This window comes from Polypterus senegalus, chromosome 7 (assembly GCF_016835505.1).
Source record: "Polypterus senegalus isolate Bchr_013 chromosome 7, ASM1683550v1, whole genome shotgun sequence".
Lineage (NCBI taxonomy): Eukaryota > Metazoa > Chordata > Cladistia > Polypteriformes > Polypteridae > Polypterus > Polypterus senegalus.
This window is the reverse complement of record NC_053160.1, coordinates 126,116,427-126,133,732: the sequence shown is the minus strand read 5'-3', so window position 1 is coordinate 126,133,732 and position 17,306 is coordinate 126,116,427. Positions and strand designations below refer to the sequence as shown.

At 38.4% G+C, this 17,306-nt stretch overlaps 1 protein-coding gene across 1 annotated transcript in view; it reads left to right on the top strand.

Moving 5' to 3' along the window:
* LOC120532848 (acetyl-coenzyme A thioesterase) overlaps window positions 1-17,306 on the top strand; it is a 156,790-nt gene that overhangs the window by 41,197 nt on the left and 98,287 nt on the right. Inside the window, exon 3 of the mRNA XM_039759273.1 lies at window positions 1,764-1,824. Coding sequence (XP_039615207.1) covers window positions 1,764-1,824 — 61 coding nt within the window. The remainder of the gene's footprint in view (window positions 1-1,763; window positions 1,825-17,306) is intronic.

Here is a 17,306-nt window from a genome sequence, read left to right as displayed (position 1 = left end):
CAGCGCTACACCCTTAATAGAATCCCGGAGGGTGCATGGGACTTTGCCCAACCAGTCTACATGTGTTTTGTGGACTTGGAAAAGGTGTTCGACCATGTCACTCGGGGAATCCTGTGTGGGGTGCTCCGGGAGTATGGGGTACCGGACCCCCTGATAAGAGCTGTTCAGTCCCTGTACAACCAGTGTCAGAGCTTGGTCCACATTGCCGGCAGTAAGTCGAGTCCTTTTCCAGTGAGAGGAACTCTGCCAGGGCTGCCCTTCGTCACAGACTTTTATGGGAGGTTATTCCAAAATTATCTATAATTCTATTCAACTTAACATACCAAGTTTTGACTGCCTCTGCTTGTTCGCCAGTTGGAATACAAATAAAGTCATTCTAAAAATCTTTGGCAGCCTACTATCTGCAATCAGGGAGGAGTAATCAACAGCAAAGGATTAGCCAATAGGAACTAGCTCAGCCAGTTTGCCTTTGCCTTAATTGATAAACAAGAAAATCATTCTGAAAAGAAGTCTTCTGAAATAAATAACTCAGAAATGAGTCATTTTGAAATGTGCAGTTTGGTAAATTCACATTGTGAAATAAAAATAGGCTTTAAAAATTAGGCCATTTTGAAATAAAATCGATAATAATAAAAAACTGTTGACACTGTATTTCATAAAAAACAGATGACCTTTCATAATAATTAGATGACTTTTATTTAATTTTACATTTTTTCACAATTTATTGACTCATTTATATATATTGTTTCACTTTTTCATGTGATTATTTTATTATTACTATTTTATTCATTTTTGGCACAAATCATAATCGATATGTGGTGTCTCAAAATCTTTCTTAAACTACAAATTTCAATTCAATTTAAATTCTTTAGTGAATTACTGAAGCTTCTCAGCTTTTTATAAAAAAAGAAGTGTCTTTCCGGTACAGCATTAGGGGGCACTACCCCTTTAGGTTCAAAATATGACACAGGACAAAGAACAAACTAAACTAATAAATACACAGTTAATATTGGAAAATCACACAATTAGATAAACAAGACACACTTTATTAAGAAGTAATTAAATACTTAAAGAAAGGTAAACCAGGCACTACAATGACAATACTGTATGCATGTGTTCAACACAATAGGCAGGGGCTAGGTGCCAATGATGAAGCTTCATGGTGTTAGCCTTTTGAAGCCAAACCTTTAAATATATGTAGGTCAGAATATAATTCACCAAACAGTATGTATCTTTGAAAGAAAAATACATCTGTGACAATGCTCACTGAGCTGCGGACTTTCTGTACACACCACAGCTCCTGAAGGAACAGTGCACATGTCTAAGCCTTTTTCACACTGTGCACAGAAACATTTTCAAACATGATTCAGGAATCTAGACAGCGTTTTGTTGCACTAATACAAGTCATACACAGGTTTAACAAAATCGTGGGCCAAAATGATTTAACAAGTTACTTATAGTCCTTCTGTCATTAACACCCCTGTGAAAATCAAAAAGTACTAATAATGCTTTGGAATTATTCACTGTTGTTAACATTGAAAGTCAAAAATGTTTGACTGTAAATTATTAAACTGTTGAACACATACCATCCCACTATGTGACCCTAATCAATCCAACTAATGTAGCAGAACTGAAACTGTCAAAATATACAAATACTAGAGCTTTGCACTTTGTCAGTGTCTTGGAATGGTTTCATTACAGGAACAAACTTTATCATTTACTTACATGGAATCACTGCAAATCCTCTTGTGTTTCTCCTCTAGGATTGGACAAATTATCAATGTTAAGGCTACAGTGAACAGAGCCTTCAACACCAGCATGGAGGTAAAAAGCTCATCTTGTCTAAGTTAGCCATAATTAGTTAGGAATGGAAAATCTGCTATAATTCAGAAGAGCCTCTGCTTCAGAAAACTCCTGTTGCCATTAACAGTTTAAATGTTTTATCTATCTATCTATCTATCTATCTATCTATCTATCTATCTATCTATCTATCTATCTATCTATCTATCTATCTATCTATCTATCTATCTATCTATCTATCTATCTATCTATCATTGCATTTATTTCAAAACCTTTAGTTGTTTCACTATTCAAGAGCCCATCTCACCTTTAAAGCAATACTCCATCCAAAAATTATATATAATGTTTTTTTTTATCTGTTGCTTACCCTGCATTGTTTGTAATGATGTGTAGACCCACAAACAATAACATTATACCACTCCAGAAAATAATGTCCTGCAAGACAGTGAAACACGTTCAGACTGGATCAAGCTTTTGGAGTGAAAAGCTTCATTGAAGACTATTGTATCAAGTATTTTGTAATCTTCATTCTCCATGAGAACATTAAATGAATCTTCAAATAACATAGGGTAAGTAAAAGATGATAAAAAATATGAATTTTGTGTGGCACATTACTTTAATAGAAAACATATAAATAAGTACAAATATTGCCTTAAAGAGAGTATACCAAAGGTGGCATTATAGACATGGATGCAGGCAAATTTGTTGATACCCTTATAGCTCATTGAAAAGTGCTGCATGCACTGCTATATACAATTGTCCCACATTTACCTGCATGCCTTTGATATGTCATTAAGTAAAGCAAAGAAAGTGTGAAAAGAAATAAAGTTTTGCTTCTTCTACAAAGATTTTCTAAAATGTCTTGAACACATTTGTTGGTACCCCTAGAATAGATCATAAATACATGTAAAATTCTGTTACAACGAATATCTTAACAAGGAAATTTTCATTACAACAAAGTATTTTTATGGTCCTGACAGTTTCCCCATATGACACGAGTCTACAGAAATCTCGTTACTAAGAAGTACATTCAGCAGATACTTTCATTACATCGAAGTGACTTTGAAATGCCTGAATGAATCATCCACAGAGTGGTTAGTTCTGTGGTTGCAGCTCAGTTGTGCACAACGATCCCCAAACAGAAACAATGTAAAAAAAAAATTCTTTCTTTGGACTTTGCTTGTACTGTTTTTTTGCTGTTTTTGTTTTCGCTGGTTTTCAGTGATACCTTTTGCTTATTGCTCATCAACATTTGGAAAACATCTATTTAAATTTAACTCATTGTCACCCTCCTATAGAAATGACAGACACGAAAAAACGTTAACAGTTCTTACTAGAAAAAAAAACTACATTTTTGCAGCTCTTGATTATGGTAAAAAGAAAAAAGACGTTGCCAGTGAATTCAGAATTTCGCCATTGACGCTGTCAACTTTCTACAAAGACCGAGCAAAAAAAGAAGAAAAATCTGTTTGAAAACGTATGCGAACTGATGCATTTGAAGACACCGAAAAAGCAGTTTTTATGTGATTCAGTGATGCTCGTTCAACAAACATTCCTAGTAATGCAGCACTCATTCAAGAAAATGTGAGGTTTCTAAACTCTCTTGGGACCTCCCCCAATGGGACAACACGCTGACGAGCATCCCAAAGTGCGATCACTGCATCTGTGGAAGACCGTTTATCCATTGCTGGGGCAACAGCAGGCTCACAGCACTACTGCGGCTCTTCACCGAAGCAAATAGAAAAGATCTTGATGGGTGATGCAAGGAACATTGTAAATGCAGGGAACAGTATTACTTGGCCACTAACCTGGCCACGACCCTGCCTGACTGCTGTGTCTTAGTATAGGAGAGTGGCAGATCGTGCTACAATAAATAACCCTACTGTTCCTGTTTCAAGCTGAATAAAGCTGGTTTTGCTAAAGAAATGGATGATTCAGCTGCTGATTGATAACTGCCCACAACATGCTTCCACATTTAGATAATGTTCGCGTTGAATTCCTCCCACCCAATTGCACAGCAGTGCTTCAGCCATTGGATTTGGGCATCATTCGCACCCTGAAAGTGTATTATCACAAGGAAATGCTGAGAAAAATTCTCATCAGCCTAACTTGTAGACAGGAGAAGGTTAAAATTAATTCAAAAGAAGCTATTGAAATGATTGCAAACACTGGGCACAAGTTAAGAAAACACTATAGTGACAAATACAGAATCTCATTAGTACGAAAATTTTCATTACAACGAAATATTTTTTAGGTCCCTGGCAATTCGTTTTAATGGAATTTTACCTGTATTTAAATTACAGTAATTTTTGAAACTATCTGTTGTCTTTAAATAGAATTAGTATCACACATGTCTCCAATTGTGTATTCAGTCATTCGGGTTATTTAAATGGAGTAAAGTAGTCACTTTTGGTACCATTGTGTTTCCAATACTGAATATGGACCAGAGAAAGCAAAGGAGAGAGTTGTCTGAGGAGATCAGAAAGACAGTTATAGATAAGCACATCAAAGGCAAAGGCCTATAAGACTATCTCCAAGCAGCTTGATATTCTTCTTACAACAGCTGTAGATATTATTAAGACGTTTAAGGTCCGTGAGAATGTAATCATCCTCCCAGAATGTGGTAGCCAGAGGAAAATGGACCCGAGAATGGACAGAAGGATAGTGAGAATGGTAGATAAAAGGCCAAGGACAGCTTCCAAAGAGATACGACCTGAACTCCAAGGTCAAGATCCATCAGTGTCTGATTATACCATCCGTTGCTTTTTCAGTGACAGTGGACTCAATGGATAAAGACACAGGAGGACTCTGCGGTTAAAAGAAAGCATACAGATTCTAGACTAGAATTTTCTAATGTGCCTATTGACAGATCACAATGCTTCTAGGAGAATGTTGTTTGGTCAGATGAAACAAAACCAGAGCTTTTTGGCAAGTCACATAAGTTCTATGTCCAGAGACAAAAAATGAAACGTTCAAAGAAAAGAAAATCATACCCACTGTGAAACATGGAGGATGCTAGGTTATGTTTTGGGGCTATTTTACTGTGTGTGGCACAGGGTGTCTCTGTGCAGGGAGCAAGGAAATCTTAAGATTATCAAGACATTCTGGAGCAAAACATAATGTCCATTGTCAGAATGGTCTGTCTCATTTGCAGGTCATGAATTCACCAACTGGATAATGACCCAAAATACGCAGCTCAAAGCATCCAAGAATGGCTAAGAACAAAGCATTTGACTATTTTGAAGTGGTTTTGTATTAATAAAATTGAATGATCAATTGATGACACCTCCATTATTTTATTTATGTCATCCTCAGTTGTGGTGCTATAGATTTAAAGATAAAAATAATATGTTAAAAGAAAAACAGTAGTGGTTTTAGTTTAAATGTATTGTGAAATTGCTGGAATCACAAGGGATGAAATAAAAAAGTAATATAATCTGGATGTAATTTTCAAAGAAAAGCCCAAATAATTGCACTTTAACAGTTTGTATTATGATTTGCAGGGGACACATGACAAACCATTAGATAATACTCCAAAAAAAGTTTTTAATGCCATCTATTCTGGTTGCCTTTATTAGCAGCTCTAGGCAAAGCAATCAACAGCTTTAGGCAATAATTAGCTCCAATCACACACTTTAATCATCCACAAATTTGTATCCAGCTGCCTTTCATTTTGTGTGCCTTTTTTGAAGAAATAAAATTAACTTTACATAGTTTAGGTTTATATAGATAGTACCTAATATGGCATGACTGGAAGTGGCATATAGTATACAGTATTTATTCTGGATCTTCCGAAAGTTCTATTACGCCCTCTTATCTTCTGGTTTCACCTTTAAGGTGTTTTGTCAAGAATCTGAAGTTTTTGGTTTTTCCAGTCCTCACTTTTAGTTCTTTTGCAGAAAGAGAACAAGATAGGCTCTGAGTATCTGGAGTGAACTGTAACAGTGTTAAAATGGGAAATTACTGGAATGAAATTCTACTCTTCTGCAGTATGACACTGATGTGCACTGCAAAAGCTCTTTACATGGCAATTTACTCTGTAAGTCTGAGATTAAACTCAGCCATGTAATGAATAGATGGATGGAGGGTAATGTCTGATAATACTAATAATAATGCAATATTTATTTGTCGCAATGTTATAATTTTAAAAAGAAAAAGAAAAATGGCAATTGATATCAGCAATTTTCTTAAAAAAATTTGTTATTTATGCAACCATGTTTATTTGCTCAAATGAAATGTTGGCAATCGGGTAAATGTTTCTCTTCAGTTTCTAAATCTGATTATAAATTAGAGATTGCCATCTGTGGTCCAAACAGAAAATGGATGGCACCGAAATCAGCATGTTTTTGAAACTCTCTAGCCAGTTTCTGCCTTGGAGTCCTGGATGATTACTGTTGCCAAGGTTACAGTATGGCTCATCTAGAGTGATCTTCATGACAAACTTTCAGCTTTGCATGGCAGCTCGGTTTGAATGAGATGGTTTGTGCTCACAACTTCAAATGCAAAAAAGGACATTAAAATGTCTTAAGTACCATAATAATGAATACTTTTAAAATTTGATGTCTAAGCTAAAATATGCTACCTTGACCCTCTCTAATAAGACATAACTAGAAGAAATCAGTAGTATTTTGCTCAAAAAAATAATAACAGAATAACAATTTAAGAAAATAATGAAAACATAGAACACATGTTGTTAATAATATTATAAACAGAAAGCAAAATTTACATATAAAAAGAGTGGAGAGTATATGTAAGGACTTTGGTTGCCACCAATGTGCTTGAGCCAGATATTTGAATGCATTTTTGAATAATTCTTAAGTGCAGTATTCACCAAAACTAAGAAAAATAGCTTCAATGAACCTTTGAGTAAGCACACAAGAAGGGGGAATTTTTGTGAATAAAGTCCTAGAAATGAAAATTATCTTCTGAAGTTGATTGTATGTTACTAGCATAATAAGCTGAAACCTACAGTAATTACAACACCTACAGAGCTCTCCAGCTTCCTATTGATTTCATGACGAAAAGAAATATCTGTTCACATGAACAAATGATGTTAATGGGTGAACTGGGAAAGAAGAGGCTTTCAGAGGAGAAAACTGACGAGTACACAGTCAAATCAAATGTGTTAGATGAATACTTTAAGAGTGGACCCATATAGACCCTTGAAGTATAATATAAAAATAATGAAAGATATTTTAAGAGTAAGCCCAAACAGACCCTTGAATTGTAACATAAAAATAATGAAAAATGTAGGGAAGCAGCAAATGGCACCCCAGAAGAAGCAAAACTCACCCCTATAACATTCATCAAGCAAGGCAGTATGTCACAAGCACCTGCACAGAAGAGAGACACCATATGAAGGCCAGCAAAGAATGGTAGATGCTGGTGCACCTCAGAAGGCAGTTAGTCTTCCCGAGAGAGATCTTAACAACCAAGCGCTAGAGTGAATTATTATGTGGTCTACATGGGAATGAAGGGTCATCATAATAAAACTTACTCATCCTCTTTAAAGAGGGCATGACAGCAGCCCATGAAAGAAAACATCTCAAGTATGCAGAGTTGGCAGTGGAGTGCCAAGACACAGGCTGATCAGTTGCCGGACCTTTTTCTGCAAAGCAGTAATTCACCTGCTCCATGGTGCTGGTCTGATGGGGTTAAACTTATGGAAAGCAAGCTGGGAGAGGAGGCAGAGAAAACCAGCTGCTGGCTGTGGCTTCGGAGGAAGGACAACATTTGGGGACAAATACCCCTGTAAAGGCAGTTGCAGGGGTTGATAGGGAGACATCCCCAATGCGCCCTCCTGCCAGGAGTAACGGATAAAACATCTGCAAATGCCAGCCTCCATCTGATAATCCAGCAGCTGACCCAGGGGCACTGACAGAGGTGCAACAGACAGAAATTCCAAAGCAGGAACCAACATCTAACCTGTACAATTTGTGTACTCACTTTATAGATAAGGCCAACACAGAACCAATTCTCAATAGCAAACAGAAACAGAAACCAAAAATCTTATCTTTCCCCTGTATGAAGATGTTTTTAGATATTACAATCCAAAGATTGGACAGACTATTTAGTATGCTACCATCTTCTGTAGATAATATGCACTCATGTCTACTGACTGTGTTTGCAGTCCAGCAGAATACAGTTTGTGCATGCATTGACTTTGACTGGAGCTTTAGAATCAGGTCAGAGGATATTTGTTACTGATATTCAGATCAATAATTTATTTTATTCAGTATCCTCTCTGCAATTTCATGCACAAAGTATAATTTTTTTAGAAAACTATAGAAACCATACAAAAATCATTACAACAAATACTTTTAAATACATGGCGAAAGTACACTGAAAATCAACATCATTTGATGTTAAAATTGTAACAGTATAATTATATTAGAAGTTTATTGACTGTCCAGCTCACACCAATTTCTGAATATGTGATACAATGCCATAATTGAGTTGTGTTACTGACAAATAATAACTGAGCTTAAACCTAATCAGATTCCATGTAACTGATGCTGATATGTGATCAAAATATTTACATACTTGGAGTTAATTTTTTGAGCATCTTCCCCTTTACTTGGAGCACTTTATACACACAGATCCATGGCATGACTGTTTACATTTAGACTTTTTACATTGGTTAACTAAATTGTTCAAGAATACACAGTGAGTCACAAATGAGTTTATTTCATACTTATTTATTTAAATACATACAGCTGCTGCCAACCCTTTAAGGGTACCTTTCGTTCCTGTGTTGCTGACCACAATGTCAGACCTGCAATTCCCAAGACGCACATACTGAGGTCTGTCTGTAAGATAGTCCACGATCCATACCACCAGGTATGAATCTACTCCCTTCTCTGTCAACTAGTCCCTAAGGAGCAGAGGTTGGATGGTATTGAAGGCGCTAGAGAAGTCCAGAAACATAATTCTTACAGCACCACTGCGTCTGTACAAGTGGGATTATGCGAACTGCAGAGGGTCGAGGGTATGGCAGACCTGCGGCCTCAGGTGCTGAAGCAGCAGCCGCTCCATGGTCTTCATCACATGTGACATCAGGGCGACAGGCCGGAAGTCATTCAGCTCACTAAGATGTGATACCTTTGGGACTGCGGTGATGCAAGATGTTTTCCAAAGCCTCGGGACTCTCCCCTGTTCTAGGCTCAGGTTGAAGATGCACTGTAGAGGACATCCCAGCTCCAGCACACAGGCCTTCAGCAGTCGTGGCGATACTCCATCTGAAACAACTGCTTTACTGGCACAAAGTCTCCTCAGCTCTCGGCTCACCTGGGGCCTCATGTATAAACAGTGCGTATGCACAGAATTGTTGCATAAGAACGTTTACACGTTCAAATCGCAATGTATAAAACCCTTGGTGTAAAGCCATGCACTTTTCCATGGTACCTCATACCCTGTCGTACACAAGTTCTCCGTTCAGTTTTACAGACTGGTGACACCCAGCATCAAAGCACTGCTACTGTTCCTGTGTGGTTACCCTTTATTTCTTAGAACCAAATTTCGGATGCGGTTTTATAAATACAATGAAACTAACCGCATATTGTTTACTAGCAAAATACCCACGCTTTGCAGCGGCAAAGTACTGCCTTAAAATTTTTATTAAGAAGAAATTTAAACCTTTTTAAACTGAGGGGAAATATACCAATAAGTATTTGTTATGGATCTCTTTGTATACCACATTGTGAGTTTTGGCCCTCCAGTTGTAATATGACCAAGCTGTGCACTGAGCTTACTCTTGAGCATGCAACGTACAGTTGGCCATGTGAAAAGTAATCTTGTTTCAAATCTCACAGCTTGGATTGCTGCTGTCATAAACGGTTTGAGTTTCATGGTTTGTTTCAATTACGAGAGTATTTGTAGGACTTGTGTTGAAGAGACATTCGGCATCTGTCAAGCGTTGTAAGTATACAACCGGTTTCATCGATAACTTCACATCCAGCTTTTGAGAGTTTAAACATTCATAAACATCAAAGTGTCCACTACTGAAATCGTCACCTGTCAATCTAAGATGTTTAAGAGGCATTGGCGGTTGTCGAAAGGTGTAAAATATTTGGCCATTTCGGTACACTTGAAAGCGACAACCGAACACTTCATCAACTCACATGCAGATCCATAGGTGAAGGGCTTAAGCATTTCACTCTTCTAGTGCTCCTGTGTAGTATAATTATCTCCTGTACCGTCATCAGTCCACACCTTGAACCTGTGCCAGTCATTCAACACATAAGACACAAGACAGATATCAAGAGTGAGCCTGATATGACCGTGCAATATGTAACAAAGAGAATGGAAAAGGTAGGTGCCATCTCCGGGCATGGAAACAACTCAGTAAGTGACAGTTCTTTGATCGATGGTGATCACCTTGATAGACATGTTAATGGGGGTACGGTTGGAATGATAAAGGAAATGGGTACCTGAACAATGTAAAGTAAGTCTAAAATACCTATACAATAACTATAATCATAATAAATTAACAATAAAACAGCGGAGAAGCCGTGGATTAAATTAAGAGGTTGTAGTTATCAGCAGGGAGACGTGAATCCCGTGGCGTAGCAAGGAAGGGAATGTAGAGTCTGGAGCAATGGACGGCCTTATATAGGCAGGCAGCCAACAATGTGGGAGGCGTTTGGATGGGGGACCCAACGCCGCCTCACACGGTGACCGAGCTGCAGGCTATGGACGTATATGTGTACGTAAGTAGTATTCAGTTAGCGTTGGGAACCCGCATACCAAATTTCTTGAAGATAGGTCCATAAGTAACAAAGACCATTGAAAAGTTCTATATGGCGGCCAACAGTGGCGTCATACCACCAAAATAAGTATGTACATTGGTTTCAGTTAGCGCAGGGAAGCCGCCTACCAAATTTCGTGAAGATGGGACCATGAATAAGAAAGTTCAACATGGCGGACGTTGTTGACCGTTATGACCGTTATGCGTAGAATTTCGAAATGAAACCTTCTTAACTTTTGTAAGTAAGCTGTAAGGAATGAGCCTGCCAAATTTCAGCCTTCTACCTACACGGGAAGTTGGACAATTAGTGACGTTTGGAAAATTCAATATGGCGGCCGACAGTGGCGTCATACCACCAAAATAAGTACGTACATCGGTTTTGGTTAGCGCAGGGAAACCACCTACCAAATTTCGCGAAGATGGGGTCAGCCTTCTACCTACACAGGAAGTTGGAAAATTAGTGACGTTGGAAAGTTCAATATGGCGGCTGACAGTGGCGTCATACCATTGAAATAAGTACGTACATCGGTTTCGGTTAGCACAACGAAGCTGCCAACCAAATTTCGTGAAGATGGGGCCATAAATAAGAAAGTTCAACATGGCGGATGTTGTCGACCGTTATAGACCGTTATGACGGTTACGTGTAGAATTTCGAAATGAAACCTGCTTAACTTTTGTAAGTAAGCTGTAAGGAATAAGTCTGCCAAATTTCAGCCTTCTACCTACACGGGAAGTTGGAGAATTAGTAATGAGTCAGTGAGTGAGTGAGTGAGTGAGTGAGTGAGTGAGTGAGGGCTTTGCCTTTTATTAGTATAGATTAGTGTAATGCATCTGATTGTAGATTATCCATCCATCCATCCATTTTCCAACCCGCTGAATCCGAACACAGGGTCACGGGGGTCTGCTGGAGCCAATCCCAGCCAACACAAGGCACAAGGCAGGAACCAATCCCGGGCAGGGTGCCAACCCACTGCAGGATTGTAGATTACCTGTAACAATATAATGGCCCAGGGAATAGCCATAGTATTCCAAATACCATAACTGCTTTAGCGTTGTTACTCTCACTGCATCATCTTCTTCTTTTTCTTCTTTCAGCTGCTCCCTTTAAGGGTTGCCACAGCAGATCATCTTTTTCCATATTACTCTCACTGCACCACTCTGAGTATTTATATCACTGTATCTGAATGGGGAATCACAGCAGCAGCTGATCGGAAGGAGAATTATCAGTATACAGCATCAAGCACACGCTGCCAAAGCCACAGCAAAACGTTTCAAAGCCTTTCCTGTACGGACTTCGCGGTTCAGAAACAGTTTCATCCCTGTTGTGTATTGTATGTTCAGTAACAAGTTCAATTTATATTGATGTTGATTGATATTCCTGTTGTTGGTAACTTCCTGTAGAATGTTAGTGGGTGGGATTTTAGAAGGAAAAAGGAAGTTCTTAAAAAAAGGCATCCTGGTCTTTTTCTTTGTACTGAGAGAACCTAATGAGAAACTGACACAGTTTTTACAGTTATTAAAATACTATATTAAGAATCACTATCAATGCCTGTGTGTCTTCAATAGGTATTATATCCCAAGAACTATAAACACACTGAATCAATTGCTCCTTACCTCACTGTAAACTTGCACTACAGTTATAATATTGCATAACCTGCACTTTATAAAGAGCGTATTTACATATGATGACGATATCATTTTTAAGATGAAATGCAGCAAAATATGTTAATTATATTATACGGATAAAACTTTAACTTCATTTAAATAATCTGTATTATTTAATAATTAAACGTGAGGACACCATGCCACAGCGCTAGCAAGTTCAAATATTGTTTCTGCCTTGCGCGCTGTATATTTGCTGAGGCTGGTGCGACACTGGAAGGATAGATGGATAGAATAATTAAACGCATACTATGAAGATATTTCAATGTTCCTTAAAAGTTTTGAAGAATCGTCTTTGTAAGCTTACAGATGGCTTAATGTCTATTAAAGAGCTGATTGTGTGGTGACTGGGAATTTGGGGAAAGAAAAGTAAGAATAGGAATTGCAGGTTAGTACGTTTGAAATAGACAGGACTGCTGCAATAAATTATTTCACCGAAGGTCGCGCATGGCGCAGCAGCATCTTGTGTGAGACATGAACAATCACTGTGCCATCATGTTCCCATGTTTAATAACATGCTTTCATTCCAATCATCATGAAAATGATATCACGTATACATCTCAGTATTTTAATTATTCAGACAGCTGTAATATCACAATTGTAATGGATTCTGTGTCCTGTCGGAGAAAGAGAAAGAATGGAAGCACGTAGTGATTCACACTCATAGAGCACATTGAAGATCAAATACAAAACAAAGCATTTAACATGCTACTTTAGTTATGATGGAATTTGAGAAACTAGTAAATTAAATGAATTTAAGATGAAGTTTATGATGTTCTACTTTAATGACAAAATAAACTCGTGATTAAAGTGGAAATTTCAAGATTAAAGCTGACATTTTGTGCTTTTTTTTCACTGTGGGCCTATTTTTTTGTTTGTAAACTAATAAGCTCAGACAGTAGGCTACAACTCGCCTTTTCACGGCGACTTTGATGTGTGAATTCTTTTTTATTTTGGCACTGTGTGACTTCGTGAACTTGAGCTTTCGAGTTTCTCCAACACACTATGTCACTCGTTCAACTTCTTTTTGTTCTTTATACCACTGTTTAAATCAACAAATAGTATGTTTTTCCTTTGCCTCCACTTGGTATTTGCTAAAATTCTTATATTTTCCCCTGTGCTTTTCCCCATTGTCTTTTCATAGAATGCTGAGCTTCAGAGCTATTTATATTGATTTGCATATTCAAAGAGGCGTAATTCCGGGAGGAATTGGGGCGGGACAGCACACGCGTGCACGAGCGTTACTTTTCACGCTGACCAGGATTTATGGAGTTATAGTACGCACAGATTCCTACATCTGGATTTTTATGTGCATAAGCACATTTCGGCTTTTGTGCTTACGTCATATTATAGTGCAAATTCTACGCACTGCTGTAATTGTGGGTGGGGATGGCTCTCCTATGCTGGTATCAGCAGAAGGATGGGTGGAGGGTGCAGTATTCCGAGGTGAAAATGGGTTAGGGTGGTCAAACCTGTTAAAGAAGTTGTTCACTTGGTTTGCTCTCTTCACGTGTCTTTTGATGGTGGCACCCCACTTCAAGCTGCAGCCAGTGATGTTCTTCATCCCATCTCACACTTCCTTCATGCCGATGTAGTCAGTAGTGCAGTCAACAACCTCCTCAATGTTCTAACTATGTGACCCTTGCAGGATATCCCAGTCCGTAGTTCCAAAGCAGTCTCTCAGAGCCTGCTCTGCCTCAGGGGACCACTTCCTGAATGAGCGTGTGGTTGTAGGTAGCTCCCTCACTCTTGGTTTGTAGTGAGGCTGAAGCAGAACCAGGTTATGATCTGCTTTCCCAAACACAGGCAGCAGGGTGGCGCTGTATGCATCTTTAACGTTTGCATACAGTAGGTCGATAGGTGTTACGATCCACATACTGGGAGAAGGCAGGTAATGTTTTGTCCAGCGTCACATGGTTAAAGTCTCCAGCGATTAGCACAAGCGCCTCAGGGTGCTGTGTTTGTAATTTAGCAACATCAGAATGGATGATGTCACCCGCTATCTCCACGTCTGCCCGAGCAGGGATGTAAACAATAACAACAATGACGTGTCCAAACTCTCTGGGCAAGTAATAGGGATGCAGACTTACGGCCAACAGTTCAATGTCCCTGCAGCAAGTGGAGATTTTGACGTTTACATGTCCAGAGTTGCACCATCTTGTATTTACATAGAGAGCGAGTCCTCCTCCTTTCCGCTTCCCGCAAATACTTGCATCTCTGTCCGCTCTAACTGTGGTAAACCCGGGTAGCTCCACGTTAGCATCTGGGATGGTAGTTGTTAGCCATGTTTCACAAAAACACAACAAACTTTATTCTTTGTAGTTCCTGACATTTTTCACCAGCGCGGCCAGTTCATCAATCTTATTTGGTAGTGATTTCACATTTTCCAGGATCACAGAAGGCACCGAAGGCTTATAACACCACTTTCTCGCAAGCTGCTTCGCTTTTACCTTAGCTCTGGCTCTGTTGCCATAATACCGCCTTCTTACCTCGTCAGGTAAATAGGGAACCACACCGGCGCGAGCATTTGTTCTCAGTGCTTGAAGTTGACTACTTGAATAGATGAGTCTCGGCTTGTAAAAATCCGTGTCCAAGTAGTAAAAAAAGTAGTAAAAAGGAACGAGTCCACATAAAAGAAAGTGATAGGAGTGATAGGAGCGATCAGTAAAATAGAGTAAAATAGAGAAAAAGGTAGAAAAATAAAGTCGTACACAGAGCTGCTGGAAAAGCTGCCACTCGTGGCGGTGCCTGAGTCATAACTGAGTAGACCTCAGTGTTAATGTTTGCAGTGCACCATGTCTCTATCATATGCCATTTGGTATGGGATTCTCTAAAAACAGTGTTAATGTTTGTGATGCACCATCTATTTGAATGACAAATGCAATGTATTTTATTAATACAAATGTTTGTGACGCACCAACTTTTAAGATGACAGAGACATGACAACTGGACAGTTGGTGATCACTTGACTTTGGATTCTGTTATCCTAATTTTGATTTATCTCAGATTGTGAGAGTCTTTCTGTCTGCTTTAGGCTAAATTTAGAAGATCAAATTAATGTATATTAAAAAAAAAATCACTGAAGTCATAATCTTTTCAACGTGCCTTCCTCCATGTTGGTTTGTCTAGATCTGCTGCCAGCCATGTCTGCATAGCAGTCTTGTGGCTCACTTTTTACTGAATAAAGGCTGGATTAGGGGCTGCACTGTGTGAGCTACTGCTTCTGTGAGGATGTCAGAGTAGGTTTACGGCTGACATATGGCTTCAGGGAGAATCTACAAACATCACACATTAAGCAAAGAGTTGCACCAAGGTCCTTAGAAGTGCAAAGCAGCATCGCTAGTCATGCTGACCACTGCACACTTATACATTTACTCAATTGTTTGCTCATTTTATTTTTGTGTTGACTTTGAAGATGCATTGCAGTTGTTCCTCCCAAATGGTACTGTGCAGATCTGAAAAGATGTATTTAAATTGTAAGGGACAAACTGACAAGAACTTAAAATGTAATAGTTCTTTCCCAGACTGACGTTTGCATATGGCATTTCTGAAATAGGTGTTTGCTTATATTGATATTCAAAAATTCTTTAATGCTCTTACCTCCATAACTATATTTGAGGCATTTAAATTTCACATGGATGAAAATGTTACTCTTGCATAGTATAAATAATAAAAGCTTCCTATGCTTCAAAATAGTTTCAACATTTAAACTAATTCCACTTCATACTATATGAAGACTGGATTAACAGTAATAACGCTACTTATCGGTACTGGCATATGCAGTTTCCTATTGATTAATGTGGCATAAATGGAGAACGACGCTGTAGTTTATGCTAAGACTACCAGTTATTGATTATAAACAGTGCATTTATTGTGATTAAAATGTCACACGTGAGATGGATAACAGAACTCAACAAAAATAGGAAAAGCAAAATTGGCCGACTTACTGTAGTTTTCCTCACAAAATTAATTTGGTTTCTGGTGGGATGGCTTTCTCACTTTCTGCCCTTCCAAAGTACCACTAACACTCTTCTTTGTAACTATCTCTGTCTCTCTTTCCAAATCCTCCTTTTTGTTCTCCCCTGCCAAAGAGCCCTTGTCCAATTCACCTCCCAAATTTTAAACCTGGCTATACTATAGGAAGTGGCCTACCTACATCATCCTAGGGTCACTTCTGTTCCAAGCAACAAAGAATCCTTCAGAGTTAAAAGTATTCTATTCAACTTTCAACTCTCAACCTCACTATGTCTTTTTGTGGTCCTTGGGAAAAATCACACCTTTGGTCCCCGAGTAGACTTAGAAAAGACCTTTCATGTAAGGCAGGACCTGGGCTGACTGATCTTAGTTTTGGGCATAAGAGTTTCAAGTGAAAAGGAGCAGGTTTTCTAATTACTTGATGTTTACTCAGGTGTCCTTACTGCTGTCAGGTTTATCAATGTTAGCTCACATAGTCCATATTTTGAGTTCTTTTTTCATTACATTTTCTTATTTTATATGTTGATTAATGAACAGTGTGGTATTGTGTGTTTTCTGTATCAATTTAGTATCTCCATCTCAGTTCAGGAAGTGAGCAGGCAATATAAGGCACACACTTTGGGCAATTATCTATTTCAAAAACCATCATGAAAATTTTACTAGTTAATCAGAGCAAGTTTCACTTGCCACATAAAGAGATTATTTCCTATTGTAGTCACTGTGGACAATCATAATGGTCGATGCGGCTTTGCGTATCACAGATCTCCAAACACCTCTTCCCAACCTAAATTATGCTTATTTTGAAAGATTTGTATTGAAGATGGAGTGAAATTTTATGTATTGTCATATGGTATTTATTGTGCTCTTTTGCACCATATTACCATTTACCACTGATGTACAGTATAAAGATTTATTATGATGTACTAATTGTAGCTTACTATAGTTATAGCTATGGCTGGAACACCAAGACAAATTCCAAGCAACTATGTCGCCTGGCAGTAAGCTTCATTACAATAATTAATGTCTCTCAAAAGTCCTTCCAGGGAAAGATTCTATTTTGAGAAACATCCTATAATAATAGGATGTACCATTGGCGTGCAGAGAAATTCACTGTTTCTCAGTT